The sequence below is a fragment of the Callospermophilus lateralis genome, chromosome 7 (assembly GCF_048772815.1).
Source record: "Callospermophilus lateralis isolate mCalLat2 chromosome 7, mCalLat2.hap1, whole genome shotgun sequence".
In the NCBI taxonomy this organism is placed as follows: Eukaryota; Metazoa; Chordata; class Mammalia; order Rodentia; family Sciuridae; genus Callospermophilus; species Callospermophilus lateralis.
The window spans coordinates 14086189-14111302 of NC_135311.1; the positions used below are offsets into that span (position 1 = coordinate 14086189).

At 41.2% G+C, this 25114-nt stretch overlaps 1 protein-coding gene across 2 annotated transcripts in view; it reads left to right on the forward strand.

Annotated features, from left to right (window-relative positions):
* The first annotated feature begins 19101 nt into the window (after positions 1–19101).
* The window catches only part of Nos1ap (nitric oxide synthase 1 adaptor protein), a 294816-nt gene continuing 288803 nt past the window's right edge, over positions 19102–25114 (forward strand). For both annotated transcript variants that reach the window (XM_076861497.1, XM_076861498.1), the window contains exon 1: positions 19102–19678. In XM_076861497.1, the coding sequence (XP_076717612.1) occupies positions 19574–19678 (105 nt within the window). In that variant the 5' untranslated portion in view covers positions 19102–19573. The remainder of the gene's footprint in view (positions 19679–25114) is intronic.

The following is a 25114-nucleotide window of genomic DNA, read 5'->3' on the forward strand; positions in this document are numbered from 1 at the left end:
TTCCTGTGTGGAAAGGAAGTGAGAGTGGACTTGTTCCCAATCTTAGGGAGAAAAGCACTCAGATTTTCACCATATAAATAAGGTAAGCTGAAGTTTTTCATAGATTTCTCTGTGTGTGTGTGTGTGTGTGTGTGTGTGTGCGCGCGCGCGCTATTTCAACTCTCCCATTAAGTCTCATGTTTAGGTAGAATTAGCCCCATTTACAGATAAGGATATTGAGGCTTAAAGACATCATGTAAATTGCCCACAATCGTGTAGCTAGCAAGAGGCAGTCAAGACCTGGGTGCCTCTGAGTTTGTAAGGATGAACCAAACTACTATATGTCATCATAAAGATCTAAAAAAGGACCCCAGTGCCAATGTTCTTTAAACCCTATCAATGATCCAGTTAGGAACCTTTTATTTTATTTAAATAATTTATTTAGCAAACAATTACTAAGCTCATACTGTGTGCTATGCTTTGCAAGTGCAAAGCACTGAACCAAAATTATTTGTATTAATAATAGTTTAAAAATTGAGGGCTGATGGTATAGCCCTCAATGGCAGAGTTCATGGTCTCACATTTGTGAGACCCTGGATTAAATCCCAGGACTGAGGAGAAGGAGGAAGGGAGGGAGGGAGAGAGAGAGAGAGAGAGAGAGAGAGAGAGAGAGAGAGAGAACCCATGTAAACTTTCACGAAGAGTTTGTAAGAGGTTCTGTATAAATTACTTTGAAAGATAAGAGGAAGCCCCTTAACTGATGATAGTAATACTCAATCAGGATGGCACATCCCATTACGCATCAAAGAGATGCTGATTTTAGTTCTTAAAGCATAAGTTTTTGTCTCTAAAGACAATTTGTGACAACTGTGTATTTGATACCTCTATTTATCTGTATCAAAGAGCACATTAATTATGCCTTAAATATACGTTATTCTTATGGAATAACATCATTGGTTTGGTAATTGATATTGTCTTCTTTAAGAATTATATAAGAGAATATTCTTTCTGAAATTTTGGGAGCTAATTTATTCATTATTTTAAGCATTTTAGATAAAGGCATTTTAATTTTAGTTTAGTTTTTTTTTTATCTTTGAACATTTACATGTTCTAATTCATTCATTCCAAATTAAGGGATAATTTGCAATGTGAAAATCAGCTCATTTTTTTTTCTATGTGTTATGACTAATATGAAGGTTTGCTGGGCACTGTGATGCATGCCTGTAATCCCAGCTACTTGGGAGGCTGAGAAAAGAGGGTTGCAAGTTCGAGGCCATTAGCCAGACTCTGTTTTCAAATAAAAGATAAAAAGAGTTGGTAATGTGGCTCAGTGGTAGAACACCTATGGGTTCAATTCCTAGTACTGAAAAAAAATTTTTTTTGAAGATTAGTACTGAAAAAGACTGTGGATGAGGGGTGACATTGATTAAATTATGTTATGTGTATATAAAAATATGGCATAATAAATCCCACTATTATGTATACTATTATGTATAATTATCATATACCAATAAAAATTTAACAATAAATACAGAAAGAAAGAGAAAAAGAGAAGGAGGGAGGTAGAGGGGAGGGGGGGAGAGAGAGAGAGAGAGAGAGAGAGAGAGAGAGAGAGAGAGAGAGCAATGCACCACGGCAACAACCTTTATCTTTTTTTTTTTTTTTTTTTTGGTACTGGGAATTGAACCCAAGGGCACTTTATCACCAGACTACATCACCAGCCTTTTATATTTTGAGACAGGGCCTCAGGAAGTTGCTTAGGGTCTCTCTAAGGTCGCAAGTTGCTGTGGGTGGTCTTGAACTTTGGATCCTCTGGCTCTGCCTCCCAATTCACGGGCAACCTTAACCATTTACAAGTGAGGAAATTGAAGCCAAGAAAATTTAAACCACATGTCTAAGATTATACAGTTGCTGTCCAAGTGGCAAAACTGGAACTAAACACAGGTCTTATGTCTTCAAGTTCTACAGATTCTTTTCCTCCCTCAGGCTGACACATATCAGAGAATGACTGAAATAGTTTGCTAAAACTATCAACTCAGAGAATTTTTTGTTATTTTATTCTATTATATGTAGAATTTTCTCATACATGGGTAGGCTAGTATTTGGATTATTTCATGCTAATCTTCATAAATAAATATTTCAAATTGAAAACAGCAGTAAAAAAAAATGACCAACTTAATTAGAATCATCACCGCCTTGGAATAAAAAATCTTCAGAATTCATACATTTCCTGTAGTTGCACAGAACAATTTGGTATAACACTTTGTATTTTACAGGATTAGTGGTTGTCCTTCCTCCACCAAAAAGGAGCCATAATTTTCCTGCCTTGTTAGAGACATTCCCCTGCAATGACGCCATTTATCTGTGCCTAAATTAACAACTCAACATTCAGCATTCACAAGACACAAAGTCAGTCTGAAAAAATATAAAAGCTCACTTCTTTAAAACACAATATTTGCATTGCCAAAATTGAAATATACATATTCAATTTTTGAAAGCTCCATGGTAAGAGTGTGAGAAGTAACAAGAATATTTTCCTTTTAGGAAAAAAAAAAGAAATTTTAATTTTTTCTTGGAAAATTAGAAATTATTTTATTTCTATCAAACCCACCGCTTGAGCCACATCCCCAGCCCCGAAATTAGCATCTTAAATATGCTTTCCTCCCCACTCCTAGGATGATTCTTATGTGCACTGCTTGAATCATTGGCTCAGAAGACAGGAAATGTGTCATCTTGTTGTTCAGAGCAGTTTTAAGTGTAAATAACAAAACCTGGAAACAAATACAGTGTTCTTCAATATGTTCTTCAATGGCTCAACAACCTGTGGTACATCCACACAATGGAGTACTATATAGCAATAAAGGAAAAGAGTTACATGTAACAACTTGGATGATATCAAAATTGTTGAACAGAACATTCATTCTCTAAGTATCACTAAGCCAGGTGCAGTGGTGCATGCCTGTAATCCCAGCTACGTGTGAGGCCGAGGCAGGAGGATCATAAGTTTAAAGACAGCCTGGGCAATTTGGTTACAGCCTCTCTCAAAATTTAAAAAAGTGCTAGGGGTGTAACTTGGTGGCAAAGTGCCTCTGGATTCAATCCCTAGTACCATAAAAAGTCACATATTAAATGATTTGATTTCATACACGTGTGTGTGTGTGTGTGTGTGTGTGTGTGTGTGTTTCAGTGTTGGGGACCAAACCCAGGGCCTTCTACATGCTAGGAAAATGATCTACCAGTGAGCCACAATACAGCCCTATGGAATATTCTTGAAATGTCAAAATTACAGAGAAGAAGAATAGAATAGTGGCTTCCAGGATTTAGAGATGAGACTGGGGATGGGATGTGGCTCAAGCTAGTAGCGTGCTTGCCTGGCATGTGTGCGGCCTGCGTTCGATCCTCAGCACCACATACAGACAAAGATGTTGTGTCTGCCGAAAACTAACAAATAAAATATTAAAAATTCTCTCTCTCTCTCTCTCTCTCTCTCTCTCTCTCTCTCTCTCTCTCTCTTAAAAAAAAGATAGAGCCCTGTGGTGATGCATGATTTTTATTTTGTCTTTCTTTTTTTATAGTACTAGGGATTGAACCTAGGAGCACTTTACCACTGAGTAATCCCTAGTCCTATTTATTGACTGATTGATTGATAGGCAGAATCTTGACAAATTGCCCAGGCTGGCCTCAAACTTGCAATCTTGCCTTAGCCTTTCAAGTCACTGGGATTATTGGTGTGCACCATCATGCTTAGTGAGAACTATGTCCTTTTTAATCTTAGTTTGAACACCGTTAATCACATGAGTCACTTCATACATCACTACATTGATGACAATGTAGTGCTTACCAATTCCTTTGTGGCTAGACTACTTGTCCCTACTTATAGGCTATCCTCCACCTAGGTTCCTGGATTAGTCTTGTACTTATTCACAGAATATATATATATATATACTGGTCAGTGTTCAACATTTTGCATCAGGAGAGATGACACTGTGACAGTGATATCTGTTCTGGGGGCTGGGGATATAGTTTAGTGGTAGAGTACTTGCCTGGCATGCACTAAATCCTGGGTTCAATTCTCATCACAAGGGGGGAAATCTGTCTTGTTCTTCTCTCTATCCCTCACCCTCTTTGATTTTGGTAGCTCTGGGAAAAGGAAACATGCTGGAGGATCCCCCTTACCTCTAGGGGGTCCCAACTTCTCACATGCTTGGTTGGTTCATTTCCTAAAGCTTATCTGAAATCCTCCAAACTGAGCCTTCCCTTTTATTCTTATTCCAAGCTCCACAGTAAAGGGCTGGTAGGGCAGGACTTTAGGCTTGGGAAATATTTATAACTATGATTTGGTGCAATAGTGAAGTATTATTCATTTTACCCAAAACAGACTGTTTGGAGTCTTGTATCCAGAAATATCTCTAAATTTTAATTTAGCTGAATGCAGTGGTGCACGACTATAATTCCATCTACTTGGGAGACTGAGGCAGGAGCACCACAAGTTCAAAACCAGCCTGGGCGACTTAGTGAGACCCCCCATCTCAAAATTAAAAACAAAAAGTGCTGGGACGTAGCTCAATGGTAAAGCGCCCCTAGCCTCAATCCCCAGTACCACAAAAGAAAAGAAAGGAGACAGTCTTCTTCCCAGGGGACAATACAAAAGGGTTCTTTGCCTTTCCCATCAAGCAAGATTTCCTTTAGTTTGCAGCCCGTCTTGAAGGGCAATTGGGTCTACCCTTCTCTCTCCTTATGTGTAACATCTATTATAGCTCCAACTTGATGGTGACCCTGGGAGCAGTTCTGTGGAGATCCTGGGAGGGGTATAGAGACTCCTTGGGGCTCTTTCTTTCTTCCTTCCTTTCTTTCTTTATTTTCCTTTGGAATATTGGGGATTGAACCCAGGGCCACTCTATCACTGAACTATATCCCTACTGTATCACTAAGATGCTGAGGCTGGCCTCAAACTTCTCATTCTCCTGCCTCAGCCTCCCAAGTTGCTGGGATTACAAGTGTGTGTCACTACACCCAGGTGCACTGACAATTCCTGTAATTTCTTTACAAAGTATATCCAGATGTTTCCCATACTAGGAAAAGATTGTTTTCCGCATTTTGCAGAATATAGTATTTACCTGACAATCTTTTGATTTCTCTATCACAGCAGAACTTTAGTATCTAATTATCCTAAAATACTCTTTTGGCATAGATTACTACACCAAAAACTTGTGCTTCCCTCTAAGATGAAGAATCACTGCTGGCAAGCTGTTACCCAGCTAGGGAACCCCAGTCTCAGGTTCTGATACATGTGGGAAGGATCATGTGACTAGTCCTTGTCAAAAAATCTTAAACAGAGGTGAGGTGTGTCATCTCTGGGCTGAGGTGGGTAAGTTCCAGGTACATGGCCTTCCATCTCTATCATCTGGATGAATTCAGTGGATCCAGTGGAGATGACAAGGAGGACTTGGGAAGGGTGAAGCCAAAACATAAGAAGGACTTGGATCCTGAGTTGTCATCTCTTTGGCTTCTTTACTAGGAGCATCCCCTGCAAATTTGTATGAGTGAGTAACTTTTATTGTGTTAAATTACTGGGACATGGGATTATTTGTTATAGCAGCTAGAATTAATTATTCTGACTAATACAACTATCTTCCTTAGAGTGAGGATAAGACTGAAAAAAGACCAAAGAGTGTAAAGAGAGGCCTGTCTCCATGGTAAGTCTCTTGTGACAACATTGTGCTTGCTAAAGAGAAGCACTTGATCAATGTTTGTCAGATTGTATGGTTTGAGTGTCAGATATAAAACAAAATACCAATGTCCAAACAGGGCTACAGTAATGTACAACTGAACAATTAATTTTGCTCACAGATACAATATGTCAGTTGTTAGTAGAGAGAAGGGCCACAGTTTCTGGATGTCTCTCCTGCCAGTGCAGGCAGCCCACAAATCCCACTGCTTGGACCTCACTCCTGTCACTGCTGCTCTGGGAAATTCCATGGCTTCTTGACTCCCCTCCAGTGGTTTTTCCCATTCAGATCCCTCTTTGCTGATTCCCGTTTCCCCTTCCGATCCACATAGCCTTGCAGCGTCTTCCCATTTGCCTTCTCTGTTCTAGGGAAGCCATGATTTCTGATCACCACCAGGAAAATGTTCTTGCCTGTTTCCCCCATTAGATTATCAGTCCCCACTGTTCACCCAGGGCCTTGTGTTCCCAGTACTAGTCTTCTCCATTCTATGATGAGAAGACAGCATAGTGGTTTTCCTGGGGCCAAGAGAGAGGACACCAGTGCCTTGTTATCCAGGTGAGGGTCACCCCCACTCTCCCCTCATGCTTACACACACAGTTCAGGTTCTGGAGAGGCCCTTTGGGGAAGAGGCACTTGGCCTGGCCTCGTGGGCTCCCTGGTTCTCACAGTGTTCCAGGGTCTGGTCTGGTTTACATTTTTAAGAGCATTAGAAGCCGTGTGTGTCCCAAATATACTTTGATACACTTAAATATGTTTCAGGATCTTTAAAGTAAAAAGGTGGGTGCAAAGCATTCTGTAAGACTGTGCTGGGAGTGGCTCAGAGGAAGCTTCATTTTGCAGGCTGCTTCTGGAGCTTAACTTGTAAGACTTTGTCACTACTCAATTCTGCCCCTGGAGGGCACCAGAGACTGCTTTGCCATCCAAAGAAGTCAGCTGCGGGATGGAAGAACAGAGTGTTGGGCCAGCCCAGGAAGCCCTTCCATGGGCATAACTCTGCAGAGTTTCTGCATGGCTTGTAAATAGTAGCCAGTAGTTAGTGAGGTGATGACAGGTCCCAAAAGCCTGAGTTGTAGCTTCGGTTCTGCTATCAGCTAGCTGCGTTGCCTTTCAAGTGACTTAACTTCTCTCAGCTTCAGCTTCTTCCTATTTAAAAGGATGCAGGAAGCCAGGCAGGGTGGCACAAGCCTGGAATTTCAGGGAATTGGGAGGCTAAGACAGGAGGTCACAAATCTGAGGCCAGCCTTAGCAATTTAGTGAGACTCAGTCTCAAAATAAAAAAGGCTCGAGATGTAGCTCAGTGGTAGAGTGCCCCTGACTTAACCCCCAATACTTCAATAAATAAATAAATATATAATATTTTAAAAATAAAAATAAAGACAGGCATGGTGGCTCATGTCTGTAATCTCAGAGACTCAGGAAGCTGAGGCAGGAGGACTTTAAGGTCAGCCTGGGCAACTTGGTGAGACCCTATCTCAAATAAAAATAAAAAGGATGTGGCTCAGTGGTAGAGTACCCCTGGGTTCAATCCCCAATATTGGGGAAAAAAAAAAGTGTGTGGGCTATTGTTTCAACGATGAGGCACAGGTGAGCTTTCCTTGTTAATTCATTTCCACACCTGAGCATGTATATATTTTAGCTAATGCCAACTCCTTGAGGTGGGAAGAGAAATTGCAGGTATGTAGCACTATTCTTAAATAAGTGAATAAATAAGTCAACAAATGAAAGAGCGAGTAAGTACAGAGTGGAGGTCTTGGCTGTTAAGACAGTAAAAGGGAATTCTGGTGTAGACACGGCACGTAGAAGAGGAAGTCTCTAATTCCTAAGCAGAGAGAACCTGATAGCAGAGCAGAGGGGTCTAGTTCACCATCCCAAATGGATTCAGAAACCAGGATGTCACAAAGAACTCTAAAGGAATGTAGGGAATGGGAGTAAAGGTGGTCTTGTATGTTGTAAATGCCAGGGGACGGATAGAGGCAGCGGGAGATGTTTTGAATGCTGGAGAAAGGTGGGAGGATGTAGCTCAGTGGTAGAGTGCTTGCCTAGCACGCAGGAGGCCCTGGGTTCCATCCCCAGTACTGTAAAAACAACAACAAAAGCTGAATGCTGAAGAAACCACTGTTTCCGTATGTTGAGGAAACATCAAATTTGGCTCTTTGTCTTGTTGGGATGCCACATGGGACACGGATCAGTAAATCATGGTAGAAGTCTGGGGCAGAAGATTGTTGCTCAGAGGGACATCTAGGCAGTGGGATCCCTGGGAGCCCTTCTGAGAGGATATTGCTGTCCCAATTATATAGCTCACCACCCTCTCCCAAGGAACCATAATGAAGGCAAATTACCTTTGGTCTTGGCTTCGGATACATGCCTCTTTGCAGAAAGCCCCTCCCTCAATGGTTTACATATTGCAGAAGTCAAGACTAGAGAGCAGGAATGTCCAGAGTGGGTGGGGTAGGCATTCAGGGCTTGCCTTCCAGACTTTATGCCTGTGAGATCTTGGGGAAACCCCATAACTTCTCTGAGCCTCAGTCTCCTTGTTGACACAATGGGAATTAAGCTCACACCTCTCTCAGAAGGCTCTCAAAAGTATTAGATGAGATGAGATGAACAAAAGGGCTTTGTAAGCTATGAGGCTTGGTAAGAAAATAAGGTAATGGGGCTGGGGATGTGGCTCAAGCGGTAGCGCGCTCGCCTGGCATGCGTGCGGCCCGGGTTCGATCCTCAGCACCACATGCAAACAAAGATGTTGTGTCTGCCAAAAACTAAAATAAATAAATATTAAAAAAAATTTAAAAAAAAAGAAAATAAGGTATTATTATGAAAGGCAGAGGTGCTGGGTGTGTATCAGAGGCAAGAATTATCATTAGTCCAACTTGGTGGTGTTTTGGGGCATCCCTGAGGTTTTGCTAGAACTAATTTTTTTTTTTTTTTTTTTTTGGTACTAGGGATGGAACACAGGGTCTTATGCTTACTAAGCAAGTGCTCTGCCACCGAGCTACATCCCTAGCTCTAAAAATATCAAGAGAGAGCATATAAGGTGCCAGAAACTGGACTAAGCATTTATGCATCATGTATAATCTCAACTTTTGTTGGTTTGTTTTGTTTTCCTGGGGATTGAACCTAGGGATGTTTTACCACTGAACTAAATCCTCAGTCCTTTTTATTTTTTACTTTGAACAGGCTAAGTTAAGGCTAGCCTCAAACTTGGGATCCTCCTGCCTTAGCCTCCTGCATCACTGGGATTACAGGCATGTACCACCATGCCCCACAGATCTTATTGTTTTAAAACTTTTATTTTTTAAATTAAATTAAGAATTTTTTGAACCCACAGGTGCTTTACCACTAAGCTTTAGCCACAGTCCTTTAATTCATTCATTTATTTGTTTTTTAAATTGCAAAGAGGGTCTTCCTAAGTTGCTGAGGGTCTTGATAAATTAATTACCCAGACTGTCCTCCAACTTGTGATCCTCCTGCCTAGGCCTCCCAAGTCACTGTGATTATAAGCATGAGCTGTTGTGCCCAGCTTAGAACTGTTAAGTTTTTTCTATTATGATAAAATATTCATAACACAATTTATTGTAACCATTTTAAAGTATATAATTAAATGACATTAAGTACATTTGCAATGCTGCAAGACCATTACTACTATACATGTCCAGAACCTTTTTGTCATCCCAAAGCAGAAACTCTGTACCCAGTAAACTATAACTCCCCATTCCTTCTTCCTCTCAGTCCTTGGTAACTCCTATTTAACTTTATTATTATTTTTTTAATTAATTTTTATTGTAGGTTGTTCAAAACATTACATAGTTCTTGATATATCATATTTCACACTTTGATTCAAGTGGGATATGAGCTCCCATTTTTACCCCATATAACTTTATTTTTTATTCTTTGCAATACTGGGGATTGGACTCAGGGGTACTCTCCCACTTAGCTACTTCTGCCCTTTTTATTTTTTATTTTGAGACAGGGTTTCTCTAAGTTGCCTAGTCTGTTCTCCAACTTGTGATCCTCCTGCCTCAGCTTTCCAAGCAGCTGGGATTACAAGGATGCAAGTCAGTACCTAGTTTATGATAATCTAATTCTTATCCCCTCCAGCAAACCCTATATCCATGGTAAAGTTCCACTAACCAGAATATTTGACCAATTGGTCTATTCCATTCCACCAGTAGACTTGGTAGTGATTTTTCCTAGAATACTGTATATGGTGGATGCACAATATTGTGTGTGATGGAGCGTTTTGTGCCCATCTCACAAATAGACACAGGTTCCCCAGGAGACTGGATCACAGTAACCCAGAACGCTAGTATGGACAATTAAATTTACATTCTAGAGATCCTGCCCCATCTCCACCCTCACCTTGACCTCCTTGCTATTCTAGTTGTTAGACTAGGCTGCTTTTCCAAAAAGGTACGAACATGAGGAACATTTGTTCTGAATTAAAGTTGGCTGCAGTTAAAGTGTTATCATATACTTGGAGCTCAAATTACAGAGGCTGCCTCCGGCCAGTGAATGGCACAGCTCGGCTGCTCAGGGAGGTGGAAAATTCTGAGGCCCCTCTAGCACTATTGCAAGAAAAATGCTCCGAGTGGTGTGGAGAGGGGCCAGCTGGTGATGTCAAGGGATTTATAAAAGAGATTACAAGACCTTTTAAGGGAACGAGGCAGTTGCTAATGATGGAAAACTGCTAAAGCTGGATCTGGATAAGGTTTGAACACTTCATTTGCTAGTTATCCTGAAATGTCTGTAACTTTTTAAAAACATATTGTGCTGGTCCCTTTGTGTGGAGTTCAAAAGACAACATTAGAATATCTTGAGCAGAACCTGTTATTCTAGTCAAAGTCTGGGGGAACGGAGCTGAGCTCTCAGAACACAAAGCCCAAAGTTCAGAACTCTGAACTTGGCAGGGAGAATTCATTCCCAAACACACATGGGTGCACTGTGAGCGTGGGTATTTTTCTTTCTTGCTTTATCATCATTATTATTATTTTGTAAAGACCCAGGGCTTCAAGTATGCTAGGCAAGTTCTCTGTCATTGAGCTTTTATTTTGAGACAAGGTCTCACTAAATTGCCCAAGCTGGCCTTGAACTTGTGATCCTTATACCTTATCCTATTAGCTGGGATGACAGATGTGGGTCTCAGCTCTTGGCCTCTACCTTGTTTTTTTTTTTTTTTTTTTAAAGCACACAAGTGGAGAATCTGGAGGAACCCTTTTTATATAAATAAATAAATAAATACATATATATATATAATTTATATATATATCCCCTATACCACTGACGTAAATCCTGGCCTTTTTTTTAGTACTGGAAATTGAACCCAGGGCACTTTATCACTGAGCAATGTCAATGTCCCCAGAACCACTCCCCTCCCCCCCACCCCCATCCCCCGCTTTAATTATTTTTTATTTTGAGACCGAGTCTTACTAAATTGCTTAAATCCTCAATAAATTGCTGAGGCTGGCCTTGAATTTATGACACTCCTGCCTCAGCCTCCCAAAGTGCTAGGGTTACAGGTGTGTGCTACCATGCTTGGCTTACTTTTCTTTCCTTCTTTTTTTTTTTTTATCTTTAATTTATTTATTTTTATGTGGTGCTGAGGATCGAACCCAGGGCCTCGCCTGTGCTAGGTGAGCACTCTATTGCTGAGCCACAACCCCAGTCCTGTTTTCTTTCTTTTTTAAAGCAATGACAAACTGCCTAAAAGCCTTTTACCTCCAAAGAGAGATCTGAAAATAAAATGTTGTATGCAATATTTATGTTGCATTTTCAATGGTTTCCATAGTATTTTTACAAACCTTGTGTCATCTTATCTTAAGAATGTGAGTTTTATAAAGAGGAACCAAGATCAATTACAATGACACAGGATAGATTTAGTTGAGCAGATAAGCACCAACTTTCTAAATTTAACAGCTAGGCTTTCTTTGTGTTTTAAATAGATAACTGATGAAAATAGTCCCAGATTTATGAACAGAGATCTAAGTTTGGATGGGAAAGAGAGAAGGCCTTAAAATCAATTTTCAGTAAACTAAAGGAAGTTATCCATTAAGTTTTTGTTGTTATTGTGTGTTTGTATGTGTTTTCCTATTATGAAGCACTAAAACACACCAAATAACGAAATAAATAATACTCATGGGCTAGGGATGTGGCTCAGTGGTAGAGTTCTGGCCTATCACGTGCAAGGTCCTGAGTTTGATCCCTGGCACCCTTCCCCAAAAAACACCTTCAAATTGTCACCCAGTGAAAAGGGCCAAAGCTAAAATGGATTAGAAGCAAGTATTAAAAAGCATCTGGAAATGAGCAATGTAGAGGTACTTTGTAGTTTTGTTTTCAACATCCTTTATTGTTGGACAGGACATCAGTACAAGGACTATCTGGTAAACTCACTATATAACCTTCTAATATGGAAAATCCAAGTATCCACTTTAATACCAGACTTTTTATTTAATTATGGCACTGGAGGTGGTACCCAGGGACTCATTCATATTAGGCAAATGCTCTATTTCTAGGCTACATCCCCAGCCCAGCATTTTTCAATTATAGCTTAAATAAAAAGGTCAGAGAACAGTCCAGTTCAAAAACTTCCCATGGAGCACAGTCATCTCAGCCAGGTGTTGAATGCCTCCCTGGCTGTCTCCAGGCTTTGTTGCCAGCTTTATCACCAAATGCTTCTGCCTGTGAGCTTATCTTCTCACTGTCCCCTAAGGAGATTTTGCAGATTACTGTCTCTAAAGACCCTGTCTCCATGTCTGCCCTCCTCTGTGGAGTTTTCTATCAAAATCCCTTCCTTTTTGAACTGCAAGTCAGGTCCGACCTTCATGAAACCTTTACTCACCATGCCAACCCAAAGATTTTCTCCTTTCCTTCCCTCCAAGCTACTTAGCAATGAATGCCTCTCATTTTTATGTTTAGATCACATGTTACCTTCTCCATGTCAAAGTGCCTGTCTCATTAAAGGTGTAAACCTCTCATGTCCCCTGCTACCCTTGAGAAACCATTAAAACAGAAATACTTTTTAGATGTGCTTTTATTGTCTTCAACCAAAAGCAGTTCAATCAATAAATATTTCTTACCTGAAATATTAAGCAAGGCCATGAAACATAAACTTAACTTGAAGAACTATCTTTTGAGTTAGAAAAAGCAAGGAATGATTATACCATCTAGGAGAGATTACTAGACAAACCTACATGAAAAAGGAAATTCAAACCCTGCCAGAATCCTAACTTTTTTCTTCAATTTAGAATTCTTATTTATTTATTTAGCAGAACTGGGGATTGAACCCAATGATGCTCTGCCACTGAAATACATTTCCAGCCTTTTAAATTTTTTATTTTGAGGCAGGGTCTCACTAAGTTGCTTAGGGCCTTTGCTAAATTGTTGAGGCTGGCCTTGAACTTGAGATATTCCTGCATCAGCATCCAGAGTTGCTGGGATTATAGGTGGGTGCCAACGGACCCAGATTCAACTCAGAATTCTCTGCCCTTTTTCTTAAATCCTCACCACTATTCCAAGAGAAAAAAAAAGTTGTTATGTAGCTGGAAGACCCTCTGATAATGGCTGTGTGTGTGTGTGTGTGTGTGTGTGTGTGATACTAGGGATATAACCCAGGGCAATATACTTCTGAGCTATATCCCCAGCCCTGTTTTTTAAATTTTTATGTGGAGACAGGGTCTCACTGAGTTGCAGAGGCTGACCTGGAATTTTAGATCCTCTGGCTTCAGAGGATCTAAAATAGATAGAATAAAATAAATAGAATAGAATAGATCCTCATATTCCCACCATGGTGGGAATGTGAGCCTGGGCCACCATGTCCAGCTACCATGGTACCATTTTTTACCTGACCATGTTTGGGCATAGAGTTGGACATAATTAACCCACTATAAAGCATGGGAAAAGAATATTAAGTGATTTCTCTTTAATAAGAAAAAAAATAGCACTATCACTAATGCTTTCTAATCCAGGTTTGATTTATTATAATCTCTTACTATGAAGCAATAAAGCAATAATTTGTGATGTTTTCCCCATAAGGAAGATTATTCTAAAAGGTGTCATATGCTATAAAGCTAGCCTGCATATTTTTCTCCTTAATTGAAGTTGACTCCACCCACTAATCCAAGAGCAAAGCATATTTCCCATTGAGTCATTTATTTTTGTTTTAAAAGTCTCTCTTTCTATAAAAGTATATATATATATATATATATATATATATATATATATATATATATATATATATATATATATATTAAGCCAGTTGGCAACACATGTCTGTAATCCCAGCTTGGGAGGCTGAAGCAGGAGAATTGCAAATTCAAAGCCAGCCTCATCAATTTATGGAAGCCCTAAGCAATTTAGCGAGATTCTGTTTCAAAATAAAAATATAAAAACAACCGAGGATGTGGCTCAGTGGTTAAGCACCCCTGGGTGTTCCCAGTACCAAAAAAAAAAAAGTATGCATATTAAATTTTATAAATCTCTGCATGCCTATAATCCCAGTGATTCTAGAGGCTGAGACAGGAGGATCCTAAATTCAAATCTTGTCTCAAAAAAAAAAAAAAAAAAAAGAAAAGAAAAGGGCTGGGGATGTAGCTCAGTGGCAAAATGACCCTGGTTTCAATTCCCAATACTAGAAAAAACAAGTAACAACAAAAAAACCCAAAACTCCAAATATTCTTTCAAATCTGTTTCCAGAAGAGAATGATTTTGGGTTCTAAGGTTCCTCAACAGCTTACCAATGGAGACATAATTAGAGGAGTGAAAGCAAGTTGAGTGGGAAGCAGTGCCTGGCTAGAGTTACTTCCTCCTGTAGCACTTTGTCCACATATCTCTGGACTTGAAAGTCAAGAAACCAATATTTTGTATCAGAGATTTTGGCTGCTGGGTGTGATTCCTATAGTCCAGCTACTCAGGAGACTGAGGCAGGAGGATTGCTTATTGCTTGAGTCTAGGAATTCAAGGCCAGCCTGGGCAACATAGTGAGTAGCACCATTGAGCTACATCCCTAGCCCTTTTTATTTTGAGACAAGGTCCAAATTGCTTAGGTCCTTGCTAAATTTCTGAGCTGGCTTTGAATTTGTGATCCTCCTGCCTCAGTCCCATGAGCCCCTGGGATTATAGGCATGTGTCACAGTGCACTGCTAATTTGAGCTTTTTGAAGCTAAATGTTATCCAATAGTAGGAAATTATAATGTGTTGTTCATGTTTAATATTTTATTGATACAAAGATTTTGTGAGTTCTCTGCATATCTGAGCAAGCTGACATAATTTTCAATCTGTGCAAGCTATATTCAGGCAAGGACTTATTGCTTTATAACTTAAAAAATTCCTTCTCTCTCTCATCCTGTTTTCTCATGTATAAAATGGAGATATGGATAGTAACCATCTCATATGGAAAAGTGAGACAATGCATATGCAGTGCTTTGTATGGCAAAAGTAGGAATTAATGAGCGAAAGCAAATTAATTTTCTCAATGCCAAATATGTACCAAAAGTAAAGTTTGCTGTCAATGCTCAACTCATTTATAATCTATCATTGTGTGATGAAAAGATTACTGAGGTAGGAGCTCTAGTCCATAGTTTTAACTAGACAAATTAATCTCTCTGAGTTTCTGACTCTTTTTCTTTATAATAAAGGAGGTAGGCTAAAAGATCCATGAACCTAGGGCATTGAGAATGCTAGGCAGCTACTCTACCACAGATCTACATTCCCAGATCTACAATTAAAATGTAAACAAAATTAACATAGGAAGTATTATAGTATTATGTGATTGAGATCTATTTATATATGTATGTTTTATACATATATATGTGTATGTATATATATACACACATATACACACATTTTTTTTTTTTTTTATGGTACTGGGCATTGAACTCAGGGCCTTGCATATGCTAGGCAAGCGCTCTACCTTTGAGCTATACCCTCAGCCCTTTTTATTTTATTTTGAGACAGGGTTTTACTAAATTGCCCAAGTTGGCCTCCAATTGGTGATCCTTCTGCCTCAGCCTCCCCAGTAGCTGGGATTACAGGCATATGCCACCATGCCTGGCAACAACTTATATTTTAATTAAATGCACTTCAAATTAAAGTTTTTATTATGCAATGTCTATACTACAAATAGATACAGAAAGTGTTATAGGTACCTGTCATTCACTATAAGAATACTCAATTCATTTTTTATGAATATGGAAATTCTGAGGGTGAAGTTCAGCTGTATTTAATGATGAAAGGCAAGATTGAAATCATAGCTAGGAAAAAAAAAAGAAAACGAAATTACTTTGGATGTCCATTGTTTCTGGAAGATACACACATACCTTGTGCACTGACATTATATTAGTTGAAATCAAAGCAGAGAAAAGGCTTCTCCTTTTTGGAACATTTCATCTAACTGAAATATAATAAATATAGCTTAGCTTACAAAACACACCTAAATAAAATAGACCTTGAATTTGACTTCATTTTCAATATGAAGCTTGCCACGGCCATCCAGTTTCCACCTGTGGATATAGAATTGACTTGGATTCAAATCCTGACTCCTTTCCTTTGTAAGAGTGACCTTGGGCAAGTTATGCAAATTCCTCTGTGCTTTAGTTTCTTTGTAAAATGGAAGTTACTTTATGGTTGTTGTGAATATTAAATGAGATAATACCTATAGTATGCTAAGAACAATGCCCGATACAGAGAAAGCTAATGAGAAATAGCCATTATTATTATTTAGTTCTATAAATAATTTATTAGATGTCTATTATGTGGTAGTTTCTGTACCAAACCCTGAAATAGCTCTGTGACTTCTACATTTTTGTAGAAACAATGTGTTAAACAATGTCTATAAACAATGTGTTAAAGCTGGGCAGGTCAGAGCATACATGTAATCCTAGCTACTCAGGAGACTGAGGTAGGAGGTTGACAAGTTCAGGACCAGCTTCAACAACTTGGTGACAGCCTGTCTCAAAATAAAAAACATAAAAAGGCTGGGCATGTAGTTCAGTGGTTGAGTGTGCTTGGATTTCATCCCCAGAAATGCAAACAAAACAAAACAAGTTAATCTAGAAAAAAATGCCACTTGGAGTCAGAGAACATTTTAATTTGGGAGAGAATAAGAGATGTAAATGAAATTGTTACTTAAGGCTTTGCCTTTAAGTTGAATTACTGTGCCAGGTTTTATAGAGTGCATTTCTGCATATTAAAACCACAGTGACATTCAAAGAGTCAAACATGGCTGATTAGACTTTTCTGTCCTGTATTTATAAAAAGGTTAGTGGTGCACTTCCTCACTATAAATTATTTTTGGTTCTTACTAATATTTACGAATATAATAAAATCTACAGCACAATGCATATGATTAATTTGTCCCAGGAATTAGTTTGCTTTTATTTAGGGAACTATTCCAGCAGTTACTGCCACTTGACCACTGATTTCAGCAGGTAGGGAACAGCAATAGGCAGGAAAGGGCAGTTGTACTTCAGCTTTATGGGGCAAGATGAGAAATATAATAACCGTAATAATGTATTCTCTTATGTATGTTTATTATGAAATGGTTCAGGAAGTTTCATCAGGATACTTCCTGGTGATTTCCCAGGCTGGCCTAGACAAAAAGTGATCAGTGATGTCTGGTCTATGAGTGGCCTTCAATGGATGTGCCCACAGGCATTAAAAGCAGGTTAACAGTTGCACATGGCAGTGGCACACTCCTGTAATCCCAGCAATTTGGGAAGCTGGATCACAATTTTGTAGGAGTATCACAAGTTTTTTTTTTTTTTTTTTTTTTTTTAATTGTGATATTGAGGATCGAACCCAAGGACACTCTACCACTGGTTATATTCCAAGTTTTTTTTAATTTTTTCATTTTGAGACATCCTGGTCCCAACCTGGATGTGAATTTAAGATCCTCCTGTATCAGCCTCTGGAGTCACTGGGATTACAGGCATGCAGAGATTTATAAAATTTAATATGGATACTTTTTTTTGATACTGGGGGCCCAGGGGTGCTTAACCACTGATCCACATCCTCGGTTGTTTTTATATTTTTATTTTGAAACAGAATCTCCCTAAATTGCTTAGTCCTGTTTTTTCTTTTTTTTTTCCCTGAGTGGTTGGGATTAGAGGTGTGTGCCATGGGCCCTGGCATGGAGGATCATAAATTTGAGGCCAGTCTGGTCTATGAAGTGAGACCCTGTCTCAGAATAAAATAAAAAGGATTAGAGATATAGCTCATTATTTGCCTAGCAAGTACAAGAACTTGGGTTCAACCCCTAGCAGCCAGGAGGGCTGATGGGGGGGGGGCGGGAAAGCAAGTTTATGGCAATGAATTCAATGAAAGAGTTGACCATTTCATCTAAGTAATTCAGCTTTGGCTGGCTTGGGCACTGGTTTGATTGGTTATTTCTGGATATTATGGAGTAATATTAAGCCACATATATTGTACCTGTTATATGTATCTACCTATGCTCTTTTGTCAGATACTTAATATTTGGTCATTAATGCCTCCTATGGATTCATCATTTGCATAATTTACATTTAGGAAACTGGACATTCAGTTTATAATCCTTCCATTATCCAATCTCTTCTGAGATGGAAATAACTAGGCAAGTTTTCTGAAAAACTTTTGGTGTAAAGGAGGAAAAATGAATAGCCCCTTCTTTACATTAGGCAAATCTAACAACTCAAGCATTGTTCAAGAAAGGAACAATAATGTGCCAATCAGAGATAACCTGGAAGCTCATTTGGTCCAACCTAGTTATAGAAGGTTGTTTAAGGACATAAAAACATTCTGGATCCTTTGGTCCTTTGTACTCCTTTTCCGCCTACCCCATTTCCTCAAGGATGGTGATGACTTTTAAATATTTAAATTCTCCCCAAAGGCACCCTACCTAAACTCCAAACACAAGTGACATATCGCTGCCCCAGGGACAAAAAGTGCCTAAGACAACTGCTTCCCTTACCCCCACTCCTCCACTAGGAGCAGAACTGAGAATGAGTGGGACCCAGATTGGGACAGATGGGACAGGACATGGGCCTTCCTGGTCAAACAAAACACCACCACCTCTGCACTCTGTAAAAACAAAGCAAAAACAAAAACAAAAACAAAAAAACCTTAGGCTACGTGGCTGATAACTACGCCCGGCTCAGAAATTGCCGGTAAAACGCGAAAACAGGGCTGAGCTGGCTTCCAGGCGGCCTGCGGCCGGGCGAAGTTCCCGGGATCCCGCGGCCAGGCTAAACCGGCAGGACCCGGCGCTGCGCTCCGGGGACTTTCACCTGCTCCGCAGGCGGCGCGGGGCGCGCGGGGGCGGACCCGGCAGCGGGCGGGGCCTCGGCGCCCGGCGGGAGGAGTCGGCCCGGGCCCGCCCCGCAGGAGGAGCCGCTCGCTGGCGGCTGATCCGGCGTCTCCGTGACAGGCACCCCGCTCCGCCGCCGCCACCGCCGCCGCCGCCACCACCACCGCCGCCTTTTCTTCCTCGTCCCGGGCTGTCCGCGCCACTGATCTGGGGCCGGCGTCGCGCCCATTCCCGCTTTGGGCCGCGGGCCCACCGCTCCCTTTTCCGGGCCGGGGCGCCGCACCGCCCGCTCCCGCCACCGCCTCCCCCGCCGCCCTCCTCGCCAGCAGGAATAGCGCGGCCACAGCGCCGCTCGCGTCGCCCGCATCCGCGCCGCCCGCTGCCGCTTGGCCCTAGGCACAGCTCCGGGTCCCGGTTCCCGCTGCCGCCAAGCAGCCGCGCGGCCAGGGCGCTGCCCACCCCGCGCCCCGCTGTCCCCGCCAACGCCGCTTCACTCGGTCCCAGTCTCTCCTCCTCGGGGTCTAGACAGCCCCTTCCTGCTGCCGTTGCAGCCAGCGTCGCCTCTGGAGGAGCGTGTCCATCGTGGGTCACCATGCCCAGCAAAACCAAGTACAACCTTGTGGACGATGGGCACGACCTGAGGATCCCCTTGCACAATGAGGACGCCTTCCAGCACGGCATCTGCTTTGAGGCCAAGGTGAGGGGGTTTTGGGGAGGGTAGTGCCCAGGAGGGGTTATGTCTGAGTGGATGGGATGCACAACCATCCTGGACGCAGAGCAAGTGGGTTAGGCCAATTTGCGAACCTTTCTGTTAGGGAAGGTGACTCCCCCTTTTCAATATAAAATTCCACAGACTCCCTCCCAGAACTGCCAAAGAGCAACTGCAAAGTTTGAGCAGCATGGCTTCACCCCCACCCCTTCCACCTGCAGTCTCCCCCATCCTTGCCTGCCTAGGATTGGATTGAGTTACTTCGCAGAACCCTCCTTTGGAGGAGAGGCAGGTGAACGAGCGCAGCGTGGACACCTGGTTCTTTAGAATCGGTTTAAGGAAGCCCTGGTGTTATTTACCTGCTGGGCTCCCTTGGGAGAGGTGCTTTCAGGAATGTCTTTTAAAAGGGGAATGCTTGCTTCCTGATTGAGGAAGAGAATACAGTTTGTTTGTTTGTTTATTTATGATTCCGGGTGGGCGGGTCCAGGTGTTATGTCAGTTTCTAAAGCATGACCAGTCATTGAATTGAGGGTGGCCTCCGGAGTGGGTGGGTGAAAGCTGTCTGCTACCCTTGTATGTAATGTTAAGTTTTAGCATCTACTGCCGAGGAATTTAGCTGGGATGATTGGAATTTTCAGCATCGGGGGAAAGTCCTAGGTCCATTTTTGGGGAGGGGTGGGGCCAAAGCCAATAATGGACCATCAGGTGTATGTGGTCCCTGTGATGTACCTCCCTCAGTGCAGAGTTCTGATTTGTGAAATTGCAGTGGAGGATTCCACTGCTCATCGCTGAGAAAGAGTGCTTTTCTGTTGAAAAAGGACTCTCACCTCCTGCTTCATACCACTTGACTTCTCTGGTGACTTAAAGGCTCAGGGACTTTCAGCGTCTACAATGTGCTGGTCACTAAATGAAATAAAGTATTGCCCCTCTAGGTAGGTTGGGTATTGATGGTTTTGAAAACAGTACTTTTTATGTGGAGACAGTTTTACTCTGTTCCCTTTTTCTCTTTCATGACTGTGCATACAGGAGGATAGCATCTCATGCAAGGATCATTTCAATCACAAAGCATTTTTTTTTAAGCATCTGATTGTGTTTAGTGTAGTCAATTATCTTAAGATTTTTTTTTCCATTTGTTAAAGAGATGAATTGGGGAATCTTAGTTTTCATTTTTTTTCTCCCCTTAAAAATTACCCCCAAACCATATCTAGAGCTTAGGGGAGACATTCCCACTCCTTAGTCACCAAACTCTGCCATGGAATGCAGAGCTGAATTACTGGGTATGGCTAGGACCCGAAAGGGGCTGCAAGCAGCAGCTTATCTCACTTCTCTCATCTCTGGAGTAGATCTGGCTGATCCTAAGATGGGATATTTGGGTTAGTTTTTGTTGTGGCTTGCTGGTTTGGTGAGCATTTTTATTTTGTTTTACTGGGGATTGAACCCAGAGCTTCATACATGCTAGGAAATCTCTTCACCTCTGAGCCACATTACCAGCTCTTTTATTTTTTATTTTGAGACAGGATCTCACCAAGTTGTCCGGAATCACCTTAAACTTTCTTTTTCTTTCTCTTTTTTTCTTTTGGTACTGGTGATTAAACCCAGGGACACTTAATTACTGAGCCACATCCCCAGCCCCCACCCCCTTACTTTTTAAAAAATATTTTATTTAGAGACAAGGTCTATCTGAGTTACTTAGGGCCTCACCAAGTTGCTAAGGCTGGCTTTTGAACTTGTGATCCTCCTGCCTCAGCCTTTTGAGCCACAGGGATTACAGGCATGTACCACCAAGCCCAGCTGGTGAACAGGTTTTTGATGTTAAAGTTTTCATCATAATGATGATTTAATTTTTTTAGATATCCAGAAGTACATCAATCAGGAAGTTGGCTTTTATCTTGTTTGATTCACCAGTGCTCTCTTTTGTAAGAATTAGCATAAGAATGGAGGTCACACTTAAAGCGTCTTTAAGTATTTTTATTCTTTTCTTACTGTTCTCTGTATTTGGTCTCAAGTAGGTGTTAAAACTTGGTGTGCATAGGGTATTAAAAGGTCCAGTTCTTGCCATGTCCCAATTTTAATTTGATACATCTAGTGGGAGCTAAGGAATGTGAACCTTTAACAAGCATTTCAGGTGATTTCATGTGATTGCAACCAGACTTTGAGAAATACTGAACTTGGGGCTTGCCTCCAACTTGCTGGATCTTTTTCTTCCTTTCCCAGCACCAAACATACAGTTTCTTTTCTAAGCAAATGTCTGGGGGCTGTGTGATGTAGTTCCTATAGTAACTTCCCTGCATTGACAGACGGTGGTGGTCATTAAGAGGAGGCACAGCCGTAGTTGATCTTAGCTGTGTTCCTAATGCAGAGGCATGGGGACCAGTGATTCTGCTTCTAGAGGGGCAAGAGAGAGAAGAAAGGACAAGGGCACACAGTACAGGCAGTGGTGGAGCTTCCTTGGGCAAAGGCTGATTGTGAGTGAGGACTTTGGGTCCTAACTCCCAGCTCTTTGTAATTGATGTTGGACACTGGCACATTCATTGTGTCAGTCAAGACCCAAGTAGAGGTGGAAGCAGAAGCTTTTCTGTCCCACATGCACCTGATAAGTGCTTCTTCTGGCTGGTTTCCACATCTCCTACAGAGCAGTGTCCATGAAACCTCCCAATCACTGGGATTTCAGAGTTGAATCCACACCACCCTCTCCCCTTGCTGTGGGAAAACACAGGCTGTAAAATACAAATGTATCATCGCCTTGTCAGGTACCCTTGGAAAATGAGCCCAAGACTTTCTCTTTCAAGGGCTGGCAATTTTTCAGAATCAACATTGGATGGAGTGATTGTTTGGATGTATGCCTTTCATTTTCTGGGTCTGCAGAGACTGAAAGGTTCTTTTTTTGATTAAAAACAATTTTTTTGGTACTGTGATTGGACCCAGGGGCACTTTACCACTAAGCTGTGTCCCCAGCCCTTTTCCTTTTTAATTTTGAGACAGAGGCTAAGTTGCTTTGAATTTGTGATCCTCCCATCTCAGCCTCCTGGGTTGCTGGGATTACAGATGTGTACCACTGCACCCAGCTGAGGCTGAAAGGGTTGGGTTCTGTGCAGAGGTTCTGTGCACTTATAAAAAAAACCCCCATATATGTACTAATTAAGCAGAATCCTACATGTTTTTCACCTGCAATACTTCATTTAATTCTCATTCACTTTTCTACGAGATGAATCTCCATGTCTGTTACAAACTGGGAGATTGTTGCCTGCCTCATTGCTCACAGCTGTGTGCGCCAAAGCTAGTGTTTAAACTTAGAGATTTGACTTCAGACTCCTAAATCCAGTGCTTGCTTATTCAATGATTTTTATGGAGTATTCACTCTATGCCAGGCAGTGGTTTGCATAGCCCTCTGGAGCAGTATCCTCAGGTTGCTGATCTCTAGGATTCTGATGTAGGAAATTATTCATAATTATTTGCATTTTTTTTTGGTACTGGGGATTGAACCACTTTTTCACTGAGCTACACTCCTAGTCCTTTTTATTTTGAGACAGGGTCTTGCTAAGTTGCTTAGGGCCCCACTAAGTTGCTGAGGTTGGCTTTGAACCTATGATCCTCCTGCCTTATTTTCCTAGATTACTGGAATTATAGATGTGTACCACCACACCTGGCAATTATTCACACTTTTAAGATGCTGGACTGTTTCCAGATTTCCCCTTGGGCTAAGAGCTTTTTGTAAGGGATACCAGGGCTCTGTGTTCAGTATGGATACCTGGCTCATTGACCATGTGTGGTCGGATCTCACATGGCTGAAATTTTGTGGCCCCTTAGAACCTGCCTCTTGATCTTTTTTTTTTTTTTTTTAAATTTTTTATAGTTGTAGATGGACAGAATGTCTTTATTTTATTTATTTATTTTTGCTGAGGATCGAACCCAGTGCCTCACACATGCTAGGCAAGTGCTTTGCCACTGAGCTACAGCCCCAGCCCCCCTCTTCATCTTTTGATACAGCCAGTTTTTATTGAGGAATAGGGATGTCCCTATTCCACTAAACATTTAAAACTGGCTGTCTGTGTTTGCTTGGTGAAAAAGAGGCTTCTAAAGACAATGATGTAAAGAATAATAAAACTATTAATAATATAGTTATATTTTGCATTTCTAGATGATTTTGATTTTTATGAAGTTTTCATATACAAAGATATTTTCACTTATAGAAGCAGGAACATTAGTTTTATCTCCTTTCTTTTTCAGGTGAAAAAAATTGGGGATTAGAGAGATTAACTTGTCCAGAATCAAGGAACTGATTCGATTCATCAGATAATGACGATTTTTTTTATTGAGTGTTATGTGCCTGCATTGTTGTAGTTGCTGCCTCTTTTGAGCCTCGCATTCCAGGTCCATAGCTCTCTTTCCGTTCCTGAAGTAGTGACTTGGATACTGAAGCAGCTTCTCCCTCTGAATTCCTAGCACTCGCGTTGCCTGGACTGTTCGCTGATATCCACATGAATGGTTCAGATTGTCAGAACTGGGAGGCACCTTAGCTCATCTGGTACAACCTCCTCATTTTACAGATGAGGAAATTGAGGTCCAGAGGGGGAATCATTGACCTCAGATCACATAGCTACATAACAACAATGCCAGGATTCTCCCCTTGTTTTGGGACTTGAGTTTCATTTCAGTTATCTGTTGCTGTAGAACAAACTACATCAAGACTCAGTAGCTTAAATTGACAGCTCTTTAGTTTGCTCATGATTTGTGCATCAGAAACAGGTTGGGCTGTTGCATGTAGTGATCTTTCCCTTAGCTGCATTTACCTGTGTTGAGGCTGGAAAGTTCTAGAAGGCTTTGCTTATATGGTGAGTGACTTAGTGGTCCTCTGCCTGTCTGTCTCCACCGGCTCACTTGGGTTTCCTCATGGCCTCTTGGTGGTTTGTTTGGCCATTGGCTCTCCTGAGCCAAGCAGGAAGGAGAAAGTTCTTGGGGTCTAGTCTTTTGAGTTATAGGGGAGCACTTCTGATACATTCTATTGATCAAAGCAGGCTATAAGGGAAAGAGGAACAATCCACTTCTTGATGAGGGAATGTCAAGGTCACATTGCAAAATTGTACCCGGGATGAGCTATTGCTGAAGCCATTTTTGGATCACTCTACCACAAAACTTTATGTTCTTTCCTCTCTGCCTATATCTTCTCTAATGATGTAGAATGTATTTTAAGTACTCTGTCTCAGGTTTCTCTCTCTCTCTCTCTCTCTCCCCTTACTCAGGTCCCAAAGATAGATACATACATAGTTGGCAGTAAAAAGTATTTGACAGGTAGAAGAAGTTACTTATTTGAAAGAGTCTGAAAGCAATAGATATATTGTCATGTAACGGAGTGATTTTGAGGTTTGTGAGTACTTGGTCTGATCAGAACTGAATTCTCTGGCCATATTTCCCTCCTTGCTAAGT